The 27262-nt window shown below is 45.7% G+C and overlaps 2 protein-coding genes across 4 annotated transcripts in view; one reads left to right on the forward strand and one right to left on the reverse strand.

The window, feature by feature from the left end:
* Positions 1-27262, reverse strand: part of rsrc1 (arginine/serine-rich coiled-coil 1) — a 627020-nt gene that overhangs the window by 139509 nt on the left and 460249 nt on the right. The window lies entirely within an intron of this gene.
* Positions 23874-24040, forward strand: LOC139265374 (large ribosomal subunit protein eL39-like). The gene has a single exon (XM_070882346.1). It carries the CDS (start codon positions 23885-23887, stop codon positions 24038-24040), a length of 156 nt encoding a protein of 51 aa, XP_070738447.1. The 5' UTR covers positions 23874-23884.

The raw sequence follows: 27262 nt of genomic DNA on the forward strand, positions 1-27262 counted from the left end.
AGCAAGAACGTCCTTCCTCAGATTAGGAGACCAAAACTGACCACAATATTCCAGGTGAGGCCTCACTAAGGCCCTGTACAACTGCAGTAAGACCTCCCTGCTCCTATACTCAAATCCCCTAGCTATGAAGGCCAACATACCATTTGCCTTCTTCACCGCCTGCTGTACCTGCATGCCAACTTTCAATGATTGATGTACCATGACACCCAGGTCTCGCTGAACCTCCCCTTTTCCTAATCTGCCACCATTCAGATAATATTCTGCCTTCGTGTTTTTGCCACCAAAGTGGATAACCTCACATTTATCCACATTGTACTGCATCTGCCATGCGTTTGCCCACTCACCTAACCTGTCCAAGTTAACCTGCAGCCTTTTAGCGTTCTCCTCACAGCTCACACTGCCACCCAGCTTAGTGTCATATAAAGGTTACTGACTGTGCTTCCTGACTTTTGTCACATTTCATTTCATGTTGCTATGGGACATTTCTTATTATACTCGAGGGTGATCTTTTGATGGGAAACCTCGCTTGCTGAAAGTGCACATTAGAAATTTCTGCAATTGCTGCAGGTGATTTTACAACCATTATTTTAAAAGGCTGGAAAATCCTGACCACCATTTTTCCAATATTCCCTCTCAATGGACAAATGTCCCTGATGGGATCGCTAACTCAGAGGAGAGCCCTTTTCATATAGCCACTGAAAATGTTTGGGTGTAAAGGATGGTGGATTCCAATTAATTTCTTCTACATTTTATAACAGGACAGAAAACCTAACTTTTACGGTAACTTTAAAATGATTAATCTAGTTTCATCTGAAGGATGGCGTCCAGCTCTAGCAGCTCAGCTGTGTACTTCCTCATAACCACTATCAAAGCTGATCTGTGACTGGTGAGAAAGAGGTGAAGTACATGCAGGACAGATTGATCAATGCCCATGCCACATTTTATGCACATTACTGAATGCATAGTGTTCTAATACGGAGTCTAGAAATTAAAATGATCTACTTTTGTCACAAATCAGTTAAAGAAGTGAGAAAATAAGCCAAAAAATGCCCAAATGTTAACCAGCAGCCTAAAAGTACAAACCTGCAACTAGCCTGTATGTAGTGGATGAGCACTTGACAGAGTTGTTGTGCAAGTACCTCATGTGGCGAGTCAAGCGCTGGGGCTGCTCAATATCACAAACAGGTCCCACTACAACTGTAAGACCCTTATGTAAATACTGTTTACTAGTACATACTGTTTACCATACTTCCAGTGCATGCTCTGGACATTTAGAGAGAAGCCAGATCCAATATGGCGGGTGGTGCAGGATGGGTGCACGCCACCCGCCATATTGAACGCTTAGGCGTCCGTTTTGTGTCTGCAAAACATTTATGGAGTCAACCATGTAGTATTTGATGCGTGTTTAGTGTAGATTATATTTGTAGTAGTGTGTATCTCAATCAGCAATGTATAAAACTAGTGTACAATCAAGTAACGTAGAACATTTGTATGAAGCATAATGCATATGATTTTGATTATAGATATAGGGGGAGTAATTCGGTCGCGCCTCTATTGCGGTGTTAATCCAGGCAGAGCGGTACTTTTAGCGCCTTGAAAAAGTTTGTGCCTCCCACCCAGAAATTCATCAGAATCGGTCAAAGAATCAGCTGTTGCACATCAGAGCTGGGGTTTGGGGGGGGGCAATAACGAAAGGTCGGTCGGTAAATTTTGCCGATCCATTGCGCATGCGCGGAACTCCGAATCAGATCTCTTAAACATGTGGCATTATAATGCACCGATTAACATTTTCAAAATCACTTGTTTTCAACCTGTACTGTTATGTCTGTCTGCCACTGCAAACTTGTAGGCTCATGCACCGTGCTGTGTGTAAACGTTGCACTGATTGTGACCTCCCTTTAAGCAGCCACCAGTTAATGACCATGCAAGCCTATACCGACTGTTTTTCCAGACGTTGTTGTTGTGCACTAGTTTTATACATTGCTGATTTAGATACACACTACTACAAATATAATCAACACTAAACATGCATCAAATACTACATGGTTGTATGCACATTTACAATATTAATTGTAAAAAGCAAAAAAAACTGCAAATCTGAAACAGAAAATGCTGAGAGCACTAAATAGATCAACCAGCGCCCGTTGAGAGAATATATAAGTTGACGTTTCAGTTTTTATTCTTCGTCAGAACCAACAAAATGAACAGCATTTAAATAGAAACAGTGCAAGGGGAAGGGAAATAAATAACCGATATAAAAAAGGAAGTCTAAACCTCCCCTTTCCTTTTGTTCTGTTCCTTTTTTAAATATTAATGTTATCACATCTGATGAAGAGTTACACCCAAAGTTCTTTACACAGATGCTGACTGCCTTACTTGAGTGTTTCCAGCATTTTCTGTTTTTGTACTATAATACAGGTTGAGTGTCTGAAATCTTGGGACCGAGACTGTTCCGGATTCCGGTTTTTCTGGATTTTGGAACGTCTTTGCCTGAGCCGAGGTAGGTGGGTTCTGGCAGCTGAGGTAAGGGGGAGAGACGGGAGAAGGGGGGGAGCCGGGGCCGGGGGGGGAGGGGGGAAAGGGCGGAGCCGGGGCCGGGGAGAGAAGTGCGAGGGCGGAGCCGGGGCCAGGGGGAGAAGGGCGGAGCCAGGGCCGGTGGGAGAAGGGCAGAGCCGGGGCCGGGGGGAGAAGGGCGGAGCCGGGGCCTGGGGGGGGGGGGGGAGGGCGGAGCCGGGGCCGGGGGGGGAAGGGCGGAGCCGGGGCCGGGGGGAGAAGTGCGAGGGCGGAGCCGGGGGGAGAAGGGCGGAGACGGGGCCGGGGGGGAGAAGGGCGGAGCCGGGGCCGGGGGGGGGGGAAGGAAGGCGGGGCCGGGGGGAGAAGGGGGCAGCCGGGGCCGGGGGGAGAAGGGCGGAGCCGGGGCCAGGGGGAGAAGGGCGGAGCCGGGGCCAGGGGGAGAAGGGCAGAGCCGGGGCCGGGGGGAGAAGGGGGCAGCCGGGGCCGGGGACGGGGGGAGAAGGGCGGAGCCGGGGCCAGGGGGAGAAGGGCGGAGCCGGGGCCAGGGGGAGAAGGGGCAGAGCCGGGGCCGGGGGGAGAAGGAGGCAGCCGGGGCCGGGGGGTGGAGGGCGGAGCTGGGGCCGGGGGGAGAAGGGCGGAGCCGGTGCCGGGGGGGGGGGAGAAGGGCGGAGCCGAGGCCGGGAGGAGAAGGGCGGAGCCGGGGCCGGGGGGAGGGCGGAGCCGGAGCCGGGGGGAGAAGGGCGGAGCCGGAGCCGGGGGGGGGGGGGGGAGGGCGGAGCCGGGACCAGGGGGAGAAGGGGGCAGCCGGGGCCGGGGGGAGAAGGGGGCAGCCGGGGCTGGGGCCGGGGGGAGAAGGGCGGAGCCGGGGACAGGGGGAGAAGGGCGGGGCCGGCGGGAGAAGGGGGCAGCCGGGGATGGGGGGGAAGGACGGAGCCGGGGCCAGGGGGAGAAGGGCGGGGCCGGGGGGAGAAGGGGGCAGCCGGGGCCGGGGGGAGAAGGACGGAGCCGGGGCCAGGGGGAGAAGGGCGGAGCCAGTGCCAGGGGGAGAAGGGCAGAGCCGGGGCCGGGGGGAGAAGGGGGCAGCCGGGGCCGGGGGGGGGAAGGCCGGAGCTGGGGCCGGGGGGAGAAGGGCGGAGCCGGTGCCGGGGGGGGGAGAAGGGCGGAGCCGGGGCCGGGGGGGGAGAAGGGCGGAGCCGGGGCCGGGGGGGAGAAGGGCGGAGCCGGGGCCGGGGGGGAGAAGGGCGGAGCCGGAGCCGGGGGGGTGAAGGGCGGAGCCGGGGCCGGGGGGAGAAGGGGGCAGCCGGGGCCGGGGGGAGAAGGGGGCAGTCGGGGCGGGGAAGGGCGGAGCCGGGGCCGGGGGGAGGGGGAAGGGCGGAGCCGGGGGTAGGAGAAGGGCGGAACTGGGGCCGGGGGGGGAGAAGGGCAGAGCCGGGGCTGGGGGAGGGCGGAGCCGGGGCCGGGGGGGGAGGAAGGGCGGAGCCGGGGGCAGCCGGGGCCGGGGGGGGGGGAGGGCGGAGCCGGGGCCGGGAGGAGAAGGGCGGAGCCGGGGCCGGAGGGGGAGAATGGCAGGAGCCGGGGTCAGGCCGCTGAGGGCCGGAGGCGGGTGAAGTCGCGGCGAAGTCGGGCCGAAGGTCGGGCCAGGTCAAGCCGCCGAGGGCCGGGACGGGTGAAGTCGGACCGGGTCGGGTGAAGTCGGACCGGAGGTCAGGCTGCCGAGGGCCGGGGCGAGGTCGGGCCGGGGTGAAGTAGGGCCGGAGTGAGGTTGGGTCGCCGAGGGCCGGAGCGAGGTAGGGCGAAGTCGGGGTGGGCGAAGTTGGGCCGGAGTTCGGGCCACCGAGGGCCGGAGCGAGGTCGGGCCGGGACGAGGTCGGGCCGCCGTGGCGGGAGGAGTCCGGGTTTCGGAACATTTTCAGGTTTCCAGATGACCCCACCACGGATCGGCCCGGTGTCCAGATTCCAGAACATTCTGAATTTTGGAACTCCGGATTTCGGACATACAACCTGTACTGGTTGTACAATAGTTTTGTAGATGGTTGATTTTGATTTTATAAGCATGACAAGGAAGCTTGGCATATAATATATAAACTTGGTTGCCTTGCAGTGTTGTTTTCCCCAAGTCTTTTTTACAATAATCTACTGACAACTGGTGATCGTATCTTCTGCATTTATATAGTGCCTTTCACAAGCTCAGGTCTTCCCAAAGTACGTTACAGCCAATTAAGTACTTTTGAAATGTAATCTGGCACAGAGGATCGCTTTATAGAACCTATTTGATTCTCATTCCATTGTATAAATCTGCGAGATTACTGTCCAAACATGAAGATGAAAATCTACCCCATTGTCTAGGTTTTGTAAATAAGCTGCAGTACCATGCATGTATTCAAACTCATTTTTGTGTATTCTAACCTGACTTAAAAAAAATCTCTATGTTCAAGTGTATTTTTATTAAATATTTAGGAAATGTAGGAAATGTGGTAGCCAATTTATGCACAGCAAAGTTTCACAAAGAGCAATTAAATAATGACCAGATAATTTAATTTTAGATGTTGATTGAGGGGTAAATATTGGCCAGGACACCGGGGAGACCGAACTACCCTGTTCTTCTTCTCAGAGTGTGATAGAATCTTTTACCTGAGAGGGCAGACAGGTTTAACGTCTCAACCGAAAGAACGCACCTCAGACGGTGCAGTATTCCCTCAGTCTGACAGTGCAGCACTCTCTCAGTATGCACTGAATTGCCAACCGAGATTAGGTGCTCACATATCTGGATCTGGATACAGCACCAGAATCTTCAGACGCAGAGGTGAGAGTGCTACCACTGAGCCAAACCTGACACAAATGTCAAAATTTCCCTCTGCCAAGATACTTTGGGCTTATCTGTTTCAAACTGCAGCTCCTCGGTTGGCTCTTCGAGTCACTGAGGTAGATTCTCGTCTTCACTACCTGGATGGTAATCTGGCACAGAGGATCGCTTTATATAACCTATTTGATTCTCATTCCATGATATAAATCTGCGAGATTACTGTCCAAGCGTGAAGATGAAAATCTACCCCATTGTCTAGGTTTTGTAAATAAGCTGCAGTACCATGCATGTATTCAAACTCATTTTTGTGTATTCTAACCTGACTTTTAAAAAATCTATATGGTCAAGTGTATTTTTATTAAATATTTAGGAAAATAATATCATTGGGTAGAAGTGGACATACAGCAGTCTCGTGGTCAAGGTGACAAAAATCATGGATTACCAAAGTACAAAGTAATACTTATTCATGTTGCTGTTTTTAGGCAAAAAGGCAGTGTTCACCAACAGTTTTTAGTAAGTACTAAAAAGCTAAGCAAGATTATTTTGTGTCTTTTCTATCTCAGATATCATTGTTCCATTCTACAGAGTCAAAATCAAACTAGGAGCTGCTAAATTTTAATTTTATCAGGAAATCTCTCCACTGCATTCTGTGTTGCATTAGATTGTGTTTGTGTTTATTTCCCCGTTGGGATGTCAGCAACATTACATAAAAATAACACCATTTAAATGTAATAATTATTTTAGGTACTGATGCCATAATAGAATTCAGAGCAGGAAAAAATGCCTTAAGTAAATCATAGAATATTACAACATAGTAGGCCATTTGGCCCATTGCACCTGTGACAGTTCTCTGAAAGAGTTACCCATTTAGTCCCATTTCCAGGCTCCTTCCCAATACGCCTTCACATTTTCCTTTTTCAAGTATTTATCCACTTCCCTTTCAAACGCCATTATGGATTTTGCTTCCACCACTGTGGTCAGGTATTCCATCTCCTAATAACCCTCTGTATAAAAATAATTTCCTTAACCTCTCCCTTCATTCTTTTGGTGATGATCTTTAATTTATGCTCTCTTACACTTCTATGCTCGAATGAAAAGACTCCCAGTTTTTCTCACCTCCATAAAAGTAGTAGATTGCACAATACATAACAATGCTTTCAAATTGAAAAAGCAAAGAACTATTTGTTGGGCTAATTATTAGTTAGTAATCTGAAGCACTTTTATATAATTTTAAAAAAATAACAGTGTCACAATGGTAGTAAGCAGGTAGTAATTTGCAAACAGCAAAATTAATTGAAAACGAAACAACTTTTGATAAGACACTGAACATTAAAATACTCAAGGTGTAAGGCAATCCACTATGAGGGTGCACAACACGAGCTAATTAATATACACGTTTTAGAGATGCAATGAAAATTTTCTGTTAGTCTTTTCAAAAGACAATGGAGGGAAGAGGCCCAAGGTGAAAAAAGATCTCAAAATTTACAGTAAAAATACAATGCTCTTCAATGTCCCCATAGACATGGCAAGTGCTGGTTACTGCCTGCTATATTAAGTCTGCCTTTCTCATCACTTAATGCTTATTTTCATCACTTTGTTTAAAATATTGATAATCAATTACAGCTACGTCTGTTTTGCTACAGATTCTGTGTCACAGTCTATCAGACTGTCAGGACCAATTCGGTCCTTATTCAAAGTTAATTTTTTCTTCATAAATCTGCCTTTGGAGAAGTCATTAAGTGCAGAACATAGCCTGAGGTGCAATCACCTATTCTCTTTCATTAGGCACAAGCAGGGAAGGTGAGGGAGATTATTAGAACTTTACAATGATCACAAAGCAGCGTGCTGCCTGTCAGATCCCCCCAACATTTAATTCATCTCGCCAACTTCAGGGCAGTCTTGCCAACAGTTTTAAATGGACATTATTCATGAACATCTGTGACACAGTGAATATTTTGAACTTGAAATGATGAAAAGGAATTGCCCCTTTGACTTTAAAATTAGTGTGAAGACAAGAACATTAAGATTAAATAAATAAACCAGAACTGTTTCAAGATGTTTATTTCACTGCAGAATTGCGTTCATGTTAAAATTAATACATTCAAACTAAACAGTGTTAATATATCTATTAACAAATGTACGGGAAGCTGGGTGGATTTATTTTAACATATTGGCCTTGATTTTGCGGTCAGCGCCGAAGGGACCATGTTCGGCGCTGACCTTGAAAAAAGCTGCCCACAATGATTTAGCAGGCTCCACAGCGTAGATTTCCACATTTCCCATGTCAGTTTCAATTGGCGCAATCTACAAGGGATCTGTGGCGTTCAACAATAGGGCAAGCAGCAGGGAGGTTGATCAGCCAATCAGATTGAAGAATTTTAACAGACAGCAAAGCAGGAAGTAAAAACCAAGGACTATAAATCACATTTAAATCATAGTACAGAAAGTGAAATAAAGATTGGGACATACACATGGGGTTAAAGAAAAAACATAAATATCAGAACAAAAACTTAAAATAAACATTTATTTTATTAAAAATCTGCAATTTTTAAATGTTCTTCAGAGGGACTGAGACTTCACACTTGCAAAATTCATTTTCAGGACCAGAGAGGATGTTCAGCATAAATAATGACTTAGTACAGCATTAAAAACTCAGTTACTCCTTGAACAAGGCTCAACTTTTTCATGGGTTTATATAGCGAGTGTGTAAATAGTTGAAGTTCACATCAAATCAGTGATTGCGAATGATTCCATCTGCGAAATCTGCAACAGCACACCCTGTGGAGGAGCAGAGCATCACTGACAGCAACTTTCGAATTTCCACATTTAACTGTGCATGTGCGGATGCCAGAAGTTGGCATCAGTTTTTTCACAGTAATAACGGCAAGCGCTGACAGTTTCGCTGGCATTACACCAGCAAATTCGCAGGCTACAGGAATGTGGGAAGCATTTCATCAGGACCAGGGGACTTGTCTACTACCTTCAGTCCCATTAGCCTGTCCAGCACTACCCCCCGAGTGATAGTGATTGTCTCAAGGTCCTCCCTTCCCACATTCCTGTAGCCTGCAAATTTTGGCATGGTTTTCGTGTCTTCCACTGTGAAGACAGAAGCAAAATAATTGTTTAAGGTCTCAGCCATTTCCACATTTCCCATTATTAAATCCCCCTTTTCATCTTCTAAGGGACCAACATTTACTTTAGTCACTCTTATCCGTTTTATATATCTGTAAAAGCTTTTACTATCTGTTTTTATGTTTTGCGCAAGTTTACCTTCGTAATCTATCTTCCCTTTCTTTATTGCTTTTTTAGTCATTCTTTGCTGTTGCTTAAAATTTTCCCAATCCTCTAGTTTCCCATTAACCTTGGCCACCTTATACGCATTGGTCTTTGATTTGATACTTTCCTTTATTTCCTTGGTTATCCACGGCTGGTTATCCCTTCTCTTGCCGCCCTTCTTTTTCACTGGAATATATTTTTGTTGCGCACTATGAAAGAGCTCCTTAAAAATCCTCCACTGTTCCTCAATTGTGCCACCGTTTAGTCCTTGTTTCCAGTCTACTTTAGCCAACTCTGCCCTCATCCCACTGTAGTCCCCTTTGTTTAAGCATAGTACGCTCGTTTCTGACACAACTTCCTCATCCTCAATCTGTATTACAAATTCAACCATATTGTGATCACTCATTCCGAGAGGATCTTTTACGAGGAGATAGTTTATTTTTTCTGTCTCATTACACAGGACCAGATCTAAGATAGCTTGTTCCCTTGTAGGCTCTGTTACATACTGTTCTAAGAAACAATCCCGTATGCATTCTATGAATTCCTCCTCCAGGCTACCCCGTTCGATTTGATTTGACCAATCGATATGTAGGTTAAAATCCCCCATGACTACTGCCATTCCTTTTTCACATGCCTCCATTATTCGCTTGATTATTGCCCGCCCCACCATGAAGTTATTACTTGGGGGCCTATAAACTATGCCGACCAGTGACGTTTTCCCCTTACTATCTCTAATCTCCACCCACAATGATTCAACATTTTGTTCATTGGAGCCAATATCATCCCTCACAACTGCCCTGATATCATCTTTTATTAACAGAGCTACCCCACCTCCTTTCCCTTCTTGCCTATCTTTCTGAATCGTCAGATACCCCTGTATGTTTAATTCCCAGTCTTGGCCACCTTGCAACCATGTTTCTGTAATGGCCACCAAATCATATCCATTTGTAATGATTTGTGCCGTCAACTCATTTACTTTATTTTGAATGCTGCGTGCATTTAGGTAGAGTGTTTTCATCCTAGTTTTTAATGCATGATTTTTAGTTTTGACCCCTCCTGCAGCCCTTTTATATTCAGTGGCCCTTTTTGTTTCTTGCCTTTGGTTTCTCTGCCCTCCACTTTTACTCATCTCTTTTCTGTCTTTTGTTTTTGTCTCCTTTTTATTTCCCTCTGTCTCCCTGTATTGGTTCCCATCCCCCTGCCATATTAGTTTAACTCCTCCCCAACAGCACTAGCAAACACTCCCCCTGGGACATTGGTTCCGGTCCTGCCCAAGTGCAGACCGTCCAGTTTGTACTGGTCCCACCTCCCCCAGAACCTGTTCCAATGCCCCACGAATTTGAATCCCTCCCTGTTGCACCACTGCTCAAGCCACGTATTCATCTGTGTTGTCCTGTGATTCCTACTCTGACTAGCACGTGGCACTGGTAGCAATCCCGAGATTACTACTTTTGAGGTCCTACTTTTTAATTTAGCTCCTAGCTCCTTAAATTCGTCTCGTAGGACCTCATCTCTTTTTTTACCTATGTCGTTGGTACCAATGTGCACCACGACAATTGGCTGTTCTCCCTCCCTTTTTAGAATGTCCTGCACTCGCTCGGAGACATCCTTGATCCTTGCACCAGGGAGGCAACATACCATCCTGGAGTCTCGGTTGCGGCCGCAGAGATGCCTATCTATTCCCCTTATGATTGAATCCCTTATCACTATCGCTCTCCCACTCTTTTTCATGCCCTCCTGTACAACAGAGCCAGCCACGGTGCCATGAACTTGGCTGCTGCTGCTCTCCCCTGATGAGTTATCTCCCTCAACAGCACTCAAAGCAGTGTATCTGTTTTGCAGGGGGATGACTAGATAGGACCCCTGCACTACCTTCTTTGTACTACTCTTCCTGCTGGTCTTCCATTCCCTAGCTGGCTGTGGATCCTTCTCATGCGGTAAGACCAACTTACTACACGTGCCACTTATGTTATTCTCAACATCATGGATGCTCCAGAGTGAATCCACCCTCAGCTCCAATTCCGCAATGCGGTCCGTCAGGAGATGGAGGTGGATACACTTCTCACACACGTAGTCCTCAGGGACACCGGAAGTGTCCCCGAGTTCCCACATGGTACAGGAGGAGCATAACATGTGACCGAGCTCTCCTGCCATGCCTTAACCCTTAGATACCCTTAAATTGGTAACAACAATGTTACAGTTTACTTACTGATATAAAAAATAAAAAGAAAAGCTACTCACCAATCACCAGCCAATCACTTACCCCCTTGGCTGTGATGTCACCTTTTGATTCCTTTCTACTTCTTTTTTGCCTTCTCTCCCGCTGTAGCTGTACAAGTCCGCCTTTATAGGCCGCTCCGACGCTGCTCCCGCCTCTCGCCAACTGCCGCTGCCTGTGGAACACCCGCTGGGCCTTTATAGGCCGCTCCGACGCTGCTCCCGCCTCTCACCAACTGCTGCTGCCTGTGGAACACCCGCTGGGCCTTTATAGGCCGCTCCGATGCTGCTCCCGCCTCTCACCAACTGCCGCTGCCTGTGGAACACCCGCTGGGCCTTTATAGGCCGCTCCGACGCTGCTCCCGCCTCTCACCAACCTCCAAAGGTTTCAGTCAGATTTTAGTGAATTCTCTGCTTTTGAATATGCACTAATTACATAAGGGTTCCATTGCACTCTCATCCACTCTCGCACATTATTACTGCATCTAATGGAGCTGCACTATCCTAATTATGTACTCTGTATATAATTCAAGAGACCTGAAATAAACTACATACATGGTAATTGCCAGGAATGATAAACAGTGATGTACACTTAAGTATAATAGCACCATGCATGTGCAATCTGAAAAGTGTTTAGCAGGTAAAGATCCCAAAGTTCAGGAAGTTGAAACTGACACAACAAAAGAAGCTACTTTTAAAATATACTTTTGTGCTCAGAGATAAATACTGCACTCTAGTGTAAAGCAGATTGCCATGTATTTCACTGAAACTTTTTCGTAAACACCAAGCATTTTTAATTGACCATCATTTAATTTTTCTGATGCTTGTTATTTTACTTGGGCTCTTAAACAGTTTTCCCAACATGTACTGTGAAGTACACAATTCCCATATAGATGAGGAGGCATGTTAATAAGCCTCTATCAATGTAATTCCTGAACTGCCTATTTCGATGAGTGCTTTCAGATTTGCATGTGATTTTAATTTACAGCAGGAACTTTTGGTTTTCTGCCAAAGATGAAATGAAAATTGCATATGGTCAGTTATGGTATTTGGACTCCACTATTTTCTTTTTTTTATGAATGTGGGGATGCACATTAATATGCAATCAAAAGGTTTCTGACAATTAAGAGGGAGACCAGGTGGGAGGAAACACATCTCTGCTGGCTTGCATTATTAGTATATACCTGAAAAAAGAGGAATTTAACAGTCAACTATTTTGACTCCATTCACTACAGTGGATAAAAAAAATGTTCAGCCAATTTTAATGAATTTACAATATTTCAACCAATATTTATGTCAATCTTATTGCAATTTTATCAGTTTTGTGCATTACTGTTGCTATTGGTACAATCTACCAATATCTATGCTCGTTAAAAAAAACTGTCTCAGTGCTGTTCGGAAGTTTTAGTAGCTCTAGCTTTCACACAAAGCCTATTTTCCACGGTCCACGTATTTGTGAAATTGTTAAGAGTTCTACTTGCATTACTAGTTACTGAGGACCGAGTTCGACACACTTTTTGCCTGTTGATTTAATTAATAACACATGTATATTATATTCAGTGATATAATAACTCTCCCAGTCTGAAAGTTTGTGCATGGAAAATGAAAGCGATCGTTCTGATTGACAATAAATTGAAGCTATCACAACAATGGCTTCAGGTCAAGCATGAGCAAGGAAACCTCCTGCTGATTACTACGTGCTGCCCTCCCTCAGCTGATGAATCAGTACTCCTCCATGTTGAATACCACTTGGAAAAAGCACTGAGGGAAGTAAGGACACAGAATGTTCTTTGGGTGGGGGACTTCAATGTCCATCATCAAGAGTGGCTCGGTAGCACCACTACTGACCAAGCTAGCCGAGTCCTGAAGGACATATCTGCCAGACTGCGCCTGCGGCAGGTGGTGAGAGAACCAACACGAGGGAAAAACCTACTTGACCTCGTCCTCACCAATCTACCTATCGCAGATGCATCTGTCCATGACAACATTGGTAGCAGTGACTACTGCACAGTCCTTGTGGAGTCTAAATCCCATCTTCACATTGAGTGTACCCGCCAACATGTGTGGCATTACCATCGTGCTAAATGGGATAGAATTTAGAACAGATCTAGCAGCTCAAAACTGGGTATCCGTGAGATGCTGTGGGCCATCAGCAGCAGCAGAATTGTACTCCACCACAATCTGTAACCTCATTGCCCGGCATATACCTCACTCTACCATTACCATAAAACTAGGGAACCAACCCTAGTTCAATGAGAAGTGCAGAAGAGTATGCCAGGAGTAGCATCAGGCATACCTAAAAATAAGGTGGCAACTTCGGGAAGCTGCAACACAGGATTGCTTGCATGCTGAACAGCGAAAGCAGCATGCTATAGACAGAGCTAAGCGATCCCACAGTCAATGGATCAGATCAAAGCTCTGCAGTCCTGCCACATCCAGTCATGAATGGTGGTGGACAATTAATAGGAGGAGGAGGCTCCAAGAATATCCCCATCCTGAATGATGGCAGAGCTCAGCATGAGAGCGCAAAAGACAAAGCTGAAGAGTTTGCAACCATCTTCAGCCAGAAGTGCTGAGTGGATGATCCATATTGGCCTCCTCCCGAGGCCCCACCATCACAAAAGCCAGTCTTCAGCCAATTCGATTCACTCCATGTGATATTAAAAACGGCAGAGCCTACTGGATACAGCAAAGGCTATGGGCCCTGACAACTTCCCGGCTGTCCTGCTGAAGATTTATACTCCAGAACTAGCCGAGCCTCCAGCCAGACTGTTCCAGTACAGCTACAACACTGGTCTCTACCCGACAATGTGGAAAACTGCCCAGGTATGTCCTGTTCACAAAGAGCAGGACAAATCCAATCCAGACAATTACCACCCAGCAGTCTACTCTCAATCATCAGCAAAGTGATGGAAGGTATCATCGACAGTGCTATCAAGCGGTACTTACTCAGCAATAACCTGCTCACCGATGCTCAGTTTGGGCTCTGCCAAGTCCACTTGGCTCCAGACCTCATTACAGCCTTGGTTCAAACATGGACAAAAGAGCTGAATTTCAGAGGTGAAGGGAGAGTGACTACTTTTGACATCAAGGCAGCATTTGACCAAGTGTGGCATCAAGGAGCCCTAGTAAAATTGAAATCAATTGGAATCAAGGGGAAACTCTTCACTGGCCTGAGGCCAATCACCTCAGTCTCAGGACATTGCTGCAGGAGTTCCTCAGGGCAGTGTCCTCGGCCCAACCGTCTTCAGCTGCTTTATCAATGACCTTCCTCCATCATAAGGTCAGAAGTGAGGAAGTTTGCTGATGATGGCAGTGTTCAGTACCATTCGCAACTGAAGTAGTTCATGTCCACATATAGCAAGAACTGGACAACATTTTGGCTTGGGCAGATAAGTGGCAAGTAACATTTGTGCCACACAAGTGCCTGGCAATGACTATCTCCAACAATAGAGAGTCTAACCACCGATCCTTGACATTTAATGGCATTACCATTGTCGCATCCCCCACCATCAACATCCCGTGGGTTACCATTGACCAGAAACTTTTCTGGACCAGCCACATAAATACTGTGGCTACAAGAGCAGGTCAGAGGTTGGATATTCTGCAGTAAGTATCTCACCCCAAAGCCTTTCCACCACCTACAAGGCACATGTCAGGAGTGTGATGGAATACTCTCCACGTGCCTTGATGCGTGCAGCTCCAACAACACTCAAGAAGCTCAACACCATCCAGGACAAAACAGCCTGCTCGATTGGCACCCCATTCACCTCCTTTAACATTCACTCCCTCCAACACCGGCGCACCGTGGATGCAGTGTGCACCGTATACAAGATGCACTGCAGCAACTCGCCAAGACTTCTTCAACAACGCCTCCCAAACCCACGACCTCTACCACCGAGAAGGACAAGGACAGCAGGTACATGGGAACACCATCACCTCCAAGTTTCCCTCCAATTTATACACCATCCTGACTTGAAAATATATCGCCGTTCTTTCATTATCGCTAGTTCAAAATCCTAGAACTCCCTTACTAACAGCATGTGGGAGTACCTTCACCACAGACTGCAGCGTTTCAAGGCGGTGGCTCAGGGATGGGCAATAAATGCTCGGAATGATTATGTGCACAAACATTTTTGTGTCCTTCTGTGCATGTGCACCATGGACTCTGCCTATTTGCGCATACGCACTCGATCCGGAAATCGGAGGTGGTAGGAGGGAGTGAGTCAGAGAGAGAGAGAGAGAGAGAGACTGGGAAGGGAGAAAGAGAGAGTGAGAGAGTGTGTCTGGGGCAGAGAGTGAGTGGGGGAGAGCGAGAGAGAGTGGGGGAGAGAGAGAGAGTGGGGGAGAGCGAGAGAGAGCGGGGGAGAGCGAGAGAGAGCGGGGGAGAGTGAGAGAGAGCGGGGGAGAGAGAGAGAGAGCGGGGGAGAGCGAGAGAGAGCGAGAGAGAGCGAGGGAGAGCGAGAGAGAGTGGGGGAGAGCGAGAGAGATTGGGGGAGAGAGAGTGGCGGAGAGCGAGAGAGAGCGGCGGAGAGCGAGAGAGAGCGGTGCAGAGCGGGAGCGCGCGGGGGAGAGCGGGAGGGCGCGCGGGGGAGAGCGGGAGGGCGCGGGGGAGAGCGGGAGGGCCCGGGGGAGAGCGGGAGGGCGCGGGGGAGAGCGGGAGGGCCCGGGGGAGAGCGCGTGCGGGGAGAGTGCGCGGGGGGAGAGCGCGTGCGGGGAGAGTGCGCAGGGAGAGAGAGCAGAGGAGCAGCGAAAGAGAGGGGGCAGACAGAGAGGGGGCAGAGGGACAGAGAGGGGGCAGAGGGACAGAGAGGGGGCAGAGGGACAGAGAGGGGGCAGAGGGACAGAGAGGGGGCAGAGGGACAGAGAGGGGGCAGAGGGACAGAGAGAGGGCAGAGAGACAGAGAGGGGTCAGAGAGAGAGAGGGGGGCAGAGAGATAGAGGGGGGCAGAGAGAGAGAGGGGGGGCAGAGAGAGAGAGAGAGTGGGGCAGAGAGAGGGGGGCAGAGAGAGAGAGATGGGGGCAGAGAGAGAGAGTGGGAAAGAGAGAGAGAGAGAGAGAGAGAGTGGGCAGAGAGAGACTGGGAGAAGGCAGAGAGAGAGTGAGAGAGAGAGGGGACGGGGAGAGGGGATCGGAGGGGAGAGAGGGAACTCAGGGAGAGATCAGATCAGGAAATCGGTGGGGGGGGGGGGGGTGCAGCAATAAAAAGCATGTAGAGCACAGTGGGGATGGCAGAAGAATGTGATCCAGGTCTAAAATGGGGGAAGCACGATGCATGCGTGGCAAATGACATAATTGGACTGGACTAAATCCGGAAGTCACAGCACTGTCACTATTCACTTCATACTCAATAAGCCTGTTAACAATCCATGATCCACACACAATGCCCCATCAATGGCGGGGCCGGAAAAGGGGGGGGGGGTGCGGTAAGGTCAGGAATCCATTGGTTGGGGGGGGGGGGTAAACTTGGGTAGGGGTAGAAGGTCAGGAACCTAGGGGGGGAAGGGGTAAGAAGGTCAACAACTTGGGCAGCAGAGAAGATCAGGAACTCGGGCAGGGGGAGAAGGACAGTAACTGGGGTGGGGGGGAGAAGAGGGGGAGGTCAAGCACTTTGGCGGTGGGGTGTGGGGCTAGGAACTTGTTTGGGCCGGGGGGAGGAGAGGGGGGCTGGTGGAGAAGGTCTTAACCCGTGAGAGTGAGCAATGTCTGTTCCAAGTGAGCTCTATTCTGTCTGGAGTCGTCAGTCAGAATGGCTCGAATTACACTTTGCAAAGTCACTGATTACATAGGCAGGGCAGTTCTAATTAAACATTCCAGAGAAACTGCTGGGTGTGTCTTATCCTCCAAGGGGACCAGTCAGAAATCAGGTCTTGTGATCAAGGGGACCCAATCAGAACTCTAGGTGTTGCAAACTAACGCGACTATAAATGCTAGCCTTGCCAGCGACGTCCATATCCCAGGACCGAGTAAAAAAAAAAAAATGCTCGGCGGCAGTGAGTAAAGCAAATCACATGTTGCGAAATATTAAAATGTCAGTATTGACCTGAAATAGTGAGGTAATCCTACCACTTTATAAATCATTGGTACAACTGCACTTAAAATATTGGGTACAGTTCTGGTCGCCACTGCACAAAAAGGATATTGCTTCTATTGAAAGGCTACAGAAGAGAACAGCCAGAATGACTGAGGAGACGGAGAGACTGGATTATGAGTGCATATGTAAATTGGGCATGTTCTCACTGGAAAAGAGAAGGTTGAGAGGTGATATGGTATGTTTTTAGGATTCCAAAGGGACTGGATAATGTCGATCATGACAAGCTATTACACCACGCCCAGAACTGTAGAACCAGAGACAGGACCTACATTTGAAGGGGGGTAAATTCAAAACTGATGCAAATTAGCTAGATTTCTTTCATAAAATAATATTTTGGTGAACAGTATATAAGTAATTTGAGACATGACATGTGGTAAATGTAGCATGCTTGGGTGCAAAATGGTAATTTTGGATCGATGGCTCCCAAACTTCTCCACCACTAGGGTTTTCCTCGTGTCATTTCTGGGGCTGTTGCAGACTAATCGAGATTGATTGTTGTGATTTGTCAACAACTCTATTATCGTTGTATCATGCGACTACAGTTCACATTACTTACACTTTCCTCACTTAGCCCAGACAGCTGCCTACATCGGGCTAATGGCGTTACTCATTTTCCATCATCATAGGTGTCAATTACAAAGGCTTCAGTTAAAATGTATTAAGCGCGCCAGCTATTTCTTTAAAAGCTGATTTATTTGTATAATTACTTGCTATATACTCTTTCTGAGAATGTAGCTTTATTTTGCAAACAAAATTGTTTCAAGGAAAAGCAAGTGATAGAGGTGTTGTAATAATGGAAGTGGAGAGTTCACAATGTCTGAAGAGGCTGTTCCAACACTTCTGCCACACTCCTAGAAAGATGCACAAAAAAGCTTGTTGAGTGATAGGCGATCCCTTTCTCACGTCCAGCTCCAAATTCCCTCTCATTGCTGTAATCTCGTCCTTCTCTATTTTTATCAACACTACTGTGGTCAGTGCTTCTCTGAACTTGCCTTTCATTCCTGTTCAACTCTTTATCCTTCTTACATTCTCACTGTGTTGAAGTCGAGACTCACTACACTTCCTTATATATCAGTCTTCCATTCATCGTACAATCTTTAACCTCAGGATATCTTTCACAACAGGTTTTAGCTCTTCATTTTGAATGCACAATACAAAAATATTATTAAGTATACTGGCTACAGAATGGCAGATGACAACTACTGTTGAAAAATGAAGGCCAGTATAGGAAACATGGAACATAAAAACACAATATATACACAATAGCTGAATGCCAACTGACAAAGGAAAAACAATTGTGTAATTAAAAATCTGTGCCCTCTTATCCCAGGCCATAAGCAGTGCGGCAAATAAAAATCTTGGATGACTGGAATTCAAAACAGGTTGTTTCAATATTGTGTGCAATGGTATGTTAGACGGGGCTCATGGAAAAGTGGCAAGGATGCATTGAGGACTGAAAAAATTTGACTGTCAGAATTGAGCTTCTTCTCACTGGAGAAGAGAAGGTTGAGAATGGATTTGATCTTGGTTTCTCAAATGCTGATCGGCACAGATAATGTGATATAAGCAGGTTATTAAACTTAAGCTGTGGTTACAGGGCCAGAAGACATGAATACAAAATTAGCCAGCCTCAAGCAGTACTAGAGATTAGAAGAATTTTCAAGAAGATTCTTTCTCTGCAGACCAGCAGATATGCAGAATAAAATCCTTCCAAAAGCAATTAATTTTATGTCAATCTAATTCTTCTAAATAGGAGTGGGCTGGATATCTAGTTATGAAAAGGATTGAAGGTTACAGGGATAAGTGCAGGCAGAGATGATTAAATACTCTACAGATCAATTTGGTTCCAATGCTGCTGAGGCCATGGGAGTGTCATCTGTACGGTGCAACCAATCACAGTTGAATGATGTGCATTAAGTTTATAAAAATTGGAAGCTTTTTTTTCTTCATTGCTTGATTAGGATCAGGCAAAAATATCACTGTTTTCACTTCCTGAAGGTTTTACCTGTAGAGAGTTACCTCCCTTATATTTGGAAAGAGGTGACACATTTGGAAAGAGGTGACATGATAGATCCAAGTCAGCATGGATTTGTGAAAGGGAAATCATGCTTGACAAATCTTCTGGAATTTTTTGAGGATGTTTCCAGTAAAGTGGACAAAGGAGAACCAGTTGATGTGGTATATTTGGACTTTCAGAAGGCTTTCGACAAGGTCCCACACAAGAGATTAATGTGCAAAGTTAAAGCACATGGGGGATTGGGGGTAGTGTGCTGACGTGGATTGAGAACTGGTTGGAAGACAGGAAGCAAAGAGTAGGAGTAAATGGGTAGTTTTCAGAATGGCAGGCAGTGACTAGTGGGGTACCGCAAGGTTCTGTGCTGGGCCCCAGCTGTTTACATTGTACATTAATGATTTAGACGAGGGGATTAAATGTAGTATCTCCAAATTTGTGGATGACACTAAGTTGGGTGGCAGTGTGAGCTGCGAGGAGGATGCTATGAGGCTGCAGAGTGACTTGGATAGGTTAGGTGAGTGGGCAAATGCATGGCAGATGAAGTATAATGTGGATAAATGTGAGGTTATCCACTTTGGTGGTAAAAACAGAGAGACAGACTATTATCTGAATGGTGACAGATTAGGAAAAGGGGAGGTGCAACGACATCTGGGTGTCATGGTACATCAGTCATTGAAGATTGGCATGCGGGTACAGCAGGCGGTTAAGAAAGCAAATGGCATGTTGGCCTTCATAGCGAGGGGATTTGAGTACAGGGGCAGGGATGTGTTACTACAGTTGTACAGGGCCTTGGTGAGGCCACACCTGGAGTATTGTATTCAGTTTTGGTCTCCTAACTTAAGGAAGGACATTCTTGCGATTGAGGGAGTGCAGCGAAGATTCACCAGACTGATTCCCGGGATGGTGGGACTGACCTATCAAGAAAGACTGGATCAACTGGGCTTGTATTCACTGGAGTTCAGAAGAATGAGAGGGGACCTCATAGAAACGTTTAAAATTCTGACGGGTTTAGACAGGTTAGATGCAGGAAGAATGTTCCCAATGTTGGGGAAGTCCAGAACCAGGGGTCACAGTCTAAGGATAAGGGGTAAGCCATTTAGGACCGAGATGAGGAGAAACTTCTTCACCCAGATTCACTAAATATATTCAAAAGGGAGTTAGATGAAGTCCTTACTACTAGGGGGATCAAGGGGTATGGCGAGAAAGCAGGAAGGGGGTACTGAAGTTGCATGTTCAGCCATGAACTCATTGAATGGCGGTGCAGGCTAGAAGGGCTGAATGGCCTACTCCTGCCCCTATTTTCTATGTTTCTATGTTTCTATATACTCAAACCAGTTAAGGAAAATTCATTGGGATGTAAATTGCTCACGTTCCATTGGACACATACTACCAAGAACAATAACTATATTACCAATTATAATTTGGTAGCCTGTGTAGAAAATTGTCTTTTCTTGCTTCATGGTTTTTTATATATTACATAGTACAAGTGAGTTTTTTCCTGCTTTCAGTCAAAAGTACTGAGGTTGTCATTGAGGCAGTCACAAACCCCCTCTGCTTCAAATATCTGTATATAAAGGCAATGCCAGTTCAACTGCAAGTGTCTAAAATACATTGTGTTTCTGGGTCACAGTCAGCCAAAATATTCCCAGGTAAATCCAATCCATCTTCTACTTCCCTTAGATCTTTGTCTGATAAGCATGAGTCAAGTGCAGAAGACAACAGCAAGAAAAAGCAAACTTATGTAGTAGGAACACAGCCCCATCACAACGCCAACACCCATTTGTGCTGATGAAAAATAGCCTACTTTCAGACCACAGTTGGTAAAAACTACCCAAAACAATAAATATATTATCAGTAACAAACTCTCTGAAATGAGTCGTCTCAAAACATTACACAATTCATTCAGAGGAAGCATGCAAGGCTGTTTGAATTGACTGCAAGTCTATTGTTATTACAAACTGACAACATTTATCCTCGGGAAAAAATGTCTTTGTTTGAACAAAAGTGTATCCAAAGGAATTCAATAAGGCAATAAAACAGAAGAAGAGTGTGGTCCTGGGAAGGTCACTGGATATGAGATAACTGGAGTATGGATCAGTGTTATAGTAGAAGGACCTAGAGATGATTCATACCAAAGCAATAATCCAAACTACAGCCTCGTGCTGTCTCCTGCAATGTCAGTTGTATTAACATTCTTACCCTCTGTTATAGTTTGAGCTTTGACCCCCCCCTCCCGCCCCCAAACACCTTTGCTCTTATAAACTGCAAGATAACAACTTTCATAAGGAGACCAGATCTCCTCTGAATTGAAATCTTCATCTTCATTTTCCGTTATGTTGAAGTTAGCTTTGCCCCAGATGAACAATTAATACCTATTGCAGTAAGACGCTCACTTGAGAATACAAAGGATGCCAACTATGTTCTTCTGTCACCTCAAAGAACAGAAAATACACACCAATAAGCCACTGCAATCAATCGAAACTACTGTTTCCAATTTATTTACAGGATTCTGTGCGGTACAATAATCAAACATGCATTATAAACAAACAGGATCTCAGGATCTTCCAGCTGCTTTCAGTAAGTTTTTAGAAAGGCGCATTCTCTGATAATTATGGACTCAAATTTGGCCCACCCTTTTTTTCGGCGTACTCACCAGAGATGCGCCAACTTTATGGGCTGAAAACGGCGCCTCGAAAATCTCCCCCGATTCTGGCCGCTGTATTGCCTCTCCTGGGGCTTGGCGCGGCGTGGCCAGGCCAGTCGATTGGGGGACAGAGCTAGGGCCCTGCGCCAGAAACAAAGCCGGCAGCTCTGCACATGCGCGCTGGAGTGTGTGCGCATGCACAGAGCTCCTGCCCCCAGCCTCTGTGTGCGTGCTGCAGCGTGGAACCCGATCCCGGGCCAAGTAGTCTGCCGCACAGTAACGAGACTTTGATAGAGAAGCCTGCCTTCTTCCAAAGCACTTGGTTCTTTTGTTGGCTGCCTGCATTATTGTCGCTTTATGTCAAGATTCTACACACAACTTGAAGACTTGAAGGTGGTTCAGGTAGAATTGACTACTTTGAAATCCATCTCAAAAGTTATATCCAGGTATTTTTATAGAAAAACAATTATAATCATTAGGTTGCCAGTTTAATTTTCCACACACTCAATGACATTTTTCCTCGGGGGGGGGGGGGGCAGGGGGAAGGGGGTGATAAATGTGTAGTTTTTAGTGAGCTTACTCAACACTTTCCTTAAACCTGTTGATGAAAATACTTTCCTAACCAAGTTAATAGAAAATACTTTCAAATACATCATAATCAATTCTTGAACATTAGATTTGGTGGAATAATTTTGCTTGAATTTTCAAAATATTTAAAAGTATAAAACAAACAGTAAATTTCCTGGCTATATGATATAAAATATTTCTATGATGGTGGGTGAGCTTAGGCGGCTGGGAGAACATAAGAATTATGAGCAGGAGGTACTTCTATTTTTTATTTGGATATTTTGAAAAAATTATGTAAATATGTTTTGTCTCTTTACTTCTTTTATTTTTGTAGTTTAAGCTTCCATGAATGCTTCTGTTGTATAGTAAATTAACTTCGGGAAGTTTGTCATCTGATGTCCTGTATAGCTGTTTGATCCTATTCACATTCTTTAGTCAAGTCATTAAGTTCTGCTGGCCACTGATGTACCTACCTGCGCTGATTTCTTAACTCTCCGCAAGGGTTTTCTGAGCGGCCACAAGTGGCCACATACGCTGGCATAAGTTAGTTTGGAGTAACTATGAGCTGTCCAAAGTGGCCTAAATGGCCAAAACGGGCGTAGGTGGCTGGTAACGCCCCATTTTGTAAAAAAACTAAATTAAACGAAAAAAATCCTATCGAACTCACTTACACTGGCACAAATTGAATGTGCAAAATGGAGATTTTTAAGATACTCCAGAAAAATCAAGTTGCTCCAAAAAAAACGGAGCAACTCCTGGACAATTTTGAGCCCATGTATAGGGTTAGAAATTCGGCGATTTTGCGACCGTGTTTTTGGTGCTATTTCACCTTTTTTGGCGAAAACCCAGTCGGTGAAAAATTCGATGATGTTTTGCGGCAGTTGTTTTCAAATACTGCTGGAGAAAGGAGCGCCGCCGTGCGAGACCCAAAATAGAGCGAAAAATACCGACAGGGAAAAACCTGTCGCAGCAGGCCTGCCAGCAGCGGTAAGTATGAAGACCTGCAAAAAGGTAAGTTAAAATTTTTATTTTTTAAATTATTTTGCAGCGATTCGATAGATGTTTTGTGAATTTTTTATTTTCCCAATTTATTTTTAGGTGTTTTTCCGCCCTCCCAAGGCCCAATTCGGACTAAAGTTGCTGAAATTCACGGTTGGCGCCGCGAATTCTCGCGCAACGGCGAATTTTACCGCTGCGCAAATTAAAGCTCGAATTTACAGCCTGATAGCGACAGCGAAGCGATAACGGTAATTTTGGCGAAAAAATACTGTTTTCACTGCAAACCGAATTTCTAGCCCTACAAGATTCTTATTAACGTGCTCTGCACCTCCATTCCCTGAAATGCCACAGTGAATAGAAAACTGAGGAAAGGATACACGTTCTGCCATTGGGACATTGGATTGTTTTAATGTAGACAAATGTAACTAAAGACCAAAAAAAAAAATCCTATTTTTACCAGATTAGCAAAGGCGATGCATTCACTAAGAATATAACAAAACACAATATGGTGAGATCTGTAACTCAGTGGTCCATTTCTAAGCCACCAACCAGTTTGCAGAAAATATACATTTTAATTGGGGAGCTGATCATTGTAGACAAATGCTATATTAAAAATACGCGCTGTAGTTCCTTCCATATACTCATGCCAAAGGGGTGGAAGCACCAGTTCTGGGACCACTTATGTATCCCTTCGTGGATGAATTTTAACAACGATACAGATAAGGCAAAGGCTCCGCCATTGTGGGAGCCGCAGCCATGCCGTCCCACAGGACCTTCAGGATCAAGCGCTTCCTCGCCAAGAAGATAAAGCAGAACCAGCCGATCCCACAGTGGATCCGCATGAAGACCGGCAACAGGATCAGGTACAACTCCAAGAGGAGACAGTGGAGAAGGACCAAGCTGGGCTTGTAAAGCCAATTCATCACCATCGGCACATCATCATCATTGGCCATCTCTCCCGATCTGCGTTTCCTGTCCAGAAAGAAAATGGAAGAGCAGATCTCGAGCAACATCGGGTGGGAGCAAAACACAACTTTCCTGTTCTTGTTTCACGTTTTCTATTGTGGAAAATAAATATTGAGATGTTTATTAAAAAAAAAGGCAAAGGCTCCTGTCAAGCCCTCCAATTGTCCTATCATGGTAAGACACGACTGCATGCTGAATTGCTCATACATGAATATCTTAAGTAATGTTCACTAAATGAATTCTTCCAAATAAGTAACGAGCTGGAATCACTGATACCTGCAATTGGGTCAATGTTATCAAGGTCATGTCAGGAGGAGGTTATGACTGTGTATACTGTGGACCACAATTCCTTTAACAAAATGTTTTCTATCACTGTGGATCTTTCTAGAAACATCTGATCACTGTTCTTGGTTATAACTCCCAAAATATTGGTAAATTTCAGGAACATCATTGATCTGAACAAAATCTGACCTGGACTTAATAATTTGGAGAAACCCATCTTTCCTATGCTGAAGTAACTGCATACAATAGGAAGCATTCGTGGAGTGCATCCAGATCAGTGGATTCTGCTCCCTCCCCCAATTTCTCCCCATTTCTCCTGAAAGTGTTGACTCTCACTGGAGTAAGAGATTCAAAAGGCTTCACTGCCCTCCCTTCAATGCTGAGGCCGTTTATAGTTCCCAATTAGTGAAAGCAGCTAACTCAGTACAGATCAGGAATTGGAACTGTTCTAATTGGGTTGCTGTTACATTGGTCGCTGTCTTTACCCAGTCAGTCTTCAAAAGAGGTCCAGAGATCAGTAACTTCCAACAGCTGACTGAGCAGTGAGTGAGATACAAATGGAGTGGCAGAAGTGTTAAATTCCACAGGCGGGACAGAAATGGATGTCAAATATTCTCCAGGCTGTATTATGACTACAACTGCCTTTAATTTTCACTTTCTCAGGATGGTTGTTGCAGTCAGTTGGCCAATCAACTTGTGAGATTACAACTTCTATTGTAATCTTATTGCAAAGTATGCATTTCTAATGAAAACCAGATTATAGTGGAGCAGAAACAATTCCAGCTGTCAGATCCCAACTTATGCATGACTGCCTGATAGACTTGAACTAGGCATGTATCCATATAAATATAGTGCGAAATGATAGATTTGCTGCTTTCTTCTCTGTATCTGCGCAGGACTCCTGATAAACATGGGATTCCTTTCAGATCTGGAAATGCAAGCAGGATGTAATAGAATTTCATTTTCATGAATGAATAAAAAGTGGAGGGTGTGTTATATGTGGATAGATTGATGAGCATTTTCAAAAGAAAAGGCATCCATGAATGCTCCATGAATCCCTACAAGGCTGTGAAATTTCAATAAAAAATCTCGGCAAGATATGTTATAATGGGAGATCAACAAATGAAGTTGTTAAGAGTGTTGTATTTAAAAGAAGCCTAATTAATTTGTTACTGATGAGCATTTTCAAAAGAAAAGGCATCCATCAATGCTCCATGAATCCCTACAAGGCCGACACAGCATTGCCCTATAACACACAGTATTGTACACTCTTCAGCTGTTGTGAAATATCTGCTATTAAAATACTACCTGAATGGTTCATTATCAGTTTTGTAGGTAGTTTTCGTCCATCATTACAGACCTGTTCAGACACATTGCTGTGAAATTTATAATACTTAATGGAAAATATATTGCATGAAAACAGTGCACATCTCTGAGATTGTTACTCTTCACGATCAATACAGATAAGGGAGTCCATCAACACTTAGACATCAAAACTATGGGCTCAATTTTCCCCAGTTATCTGCGCTGTTTTTTTGGCGTGCGTCTTTTTTTTGGAGTCAATTAAAATCTCCAAGTTTCCCCAAAGTTTCTGCGCCAGCTTAAGTCAATTAGTTACGATATTTTTAAGTTAGGATTTTTTTGTATCATAGGGAGCGTAACCTGATGTCTGCGCCAGTTTTTCACATTTAAGCAAGTTTGGTCAACTTACATTTTTCCTAGGACGGCCCATGTGACCACTCCCAAAAAACCTTCTGGGCACTTAAGAAAAACCATCGCACATTTTAAAAATCGGCGCAGAAAGATGCCATTGTTTTTAGGCGAAGTTTTGGAGGGAGTCAGCCATCAGAATCACTCCCTCGCCCGGTCACAGCGGCTCGGCTTCAAAAGAAGCCCGGGGGGGCGGGGGGGAGGTGGGGGAAGCCGAACTGAACTGCCAGCCACTTATTTCAGGGATGAGAATCCTTAGGCTATATAGCAGCGTCAAAAGAAGTCCGGACGAGGGAGCGATTCTGCCGGCCGACCCTCAAGCCCGGTGAGGAGACATTCGGTGGTGGGGTGGTACTTTGAAAAATATCAAAAATTAAAGAATTGCATTAGACTTTGTTTCTTCATTGAATGCCTAGCTTCCCGTTCTAAGCAAGCCTATTGCGCATGCGCAGACCAGGGTGTGATCTATACTAGGGCGTCCACCTTGGGGAGAGGGAAAGGAAAGAAGCTGTGAATGCTTTCTCCTGCTGTTTTGAGCTTCTTGCAAAGCTACAATTAAATTATGGGGGCAATATTGACAATGCCATACATCGTGCAAGCCTTCTGCATGATTGTGCTGTGGAGAAGATTGATTAGACCTGAGGACCTGAGGAACCCCACAGCACATATGATGTTGGGCAGGAGGTCTTAGCCACATCGGGTATATTGAGACAGGCATTCATACCTGCACCTGAGTGAGGCAGATTATGTGAGAAGGCTGCATTTGTGCAAAGAAGTTGTAACCGAGATCTGTGAGTTAATAAATGCAGACCTGCACCCTAGAAGCATCAGGAGGACTGCTTTGTCAGTTGAAGTAAAGGTTACAGCTGCACTTTCATTTTATGCATCTGGATCATTCCAGGCCATTTCTCAACATGCAACACATATTTGCATTCGGACCAGAAGGACAGAGCTGGCTGCTGGAGAATAAAGGGTACAGCCTCGCCACTTGGCTCATGAAACTCCTATGCATAAGCCGGACGGAAGCTGCGCGGGAATACAACATGACGTGCAGCATAATAGAGAGGACCATTGGCATTTTGAAGCAGCGTTTCCGATGACTGGATCATTCCAGAGACTACTTGCAATACTTCCCTGAGATTGTCGGTCAGTTCACTGTTGTGTGCTGCATGCTGC

The sequence above is a fragment of the Pristiophorus japonicus genome, chromosome 6 (genome assembly GCF_044704955.1).
Source record: "Pristiophorus japonicus isolate sPriJap1 chromosome 6, sPriJap1.hap1, whole genome shotgun sequence".
NCBI lineage: Eukaryota > Metazoa > Chordata > Chondrichthyes > Pristiophoridae > Pristiophorus > Pristiophorus japonicus.

Bases quoted from the DNA above. Each gene is read 5' to 3' on its own strand.
- LOC139265374 (XM_070882346.1), top strand. From the start codon at position 23,885: ATGCCGTCCCACAGGACCTTCAGGATCAAGCGCTTCCTCGCCAAGAAG.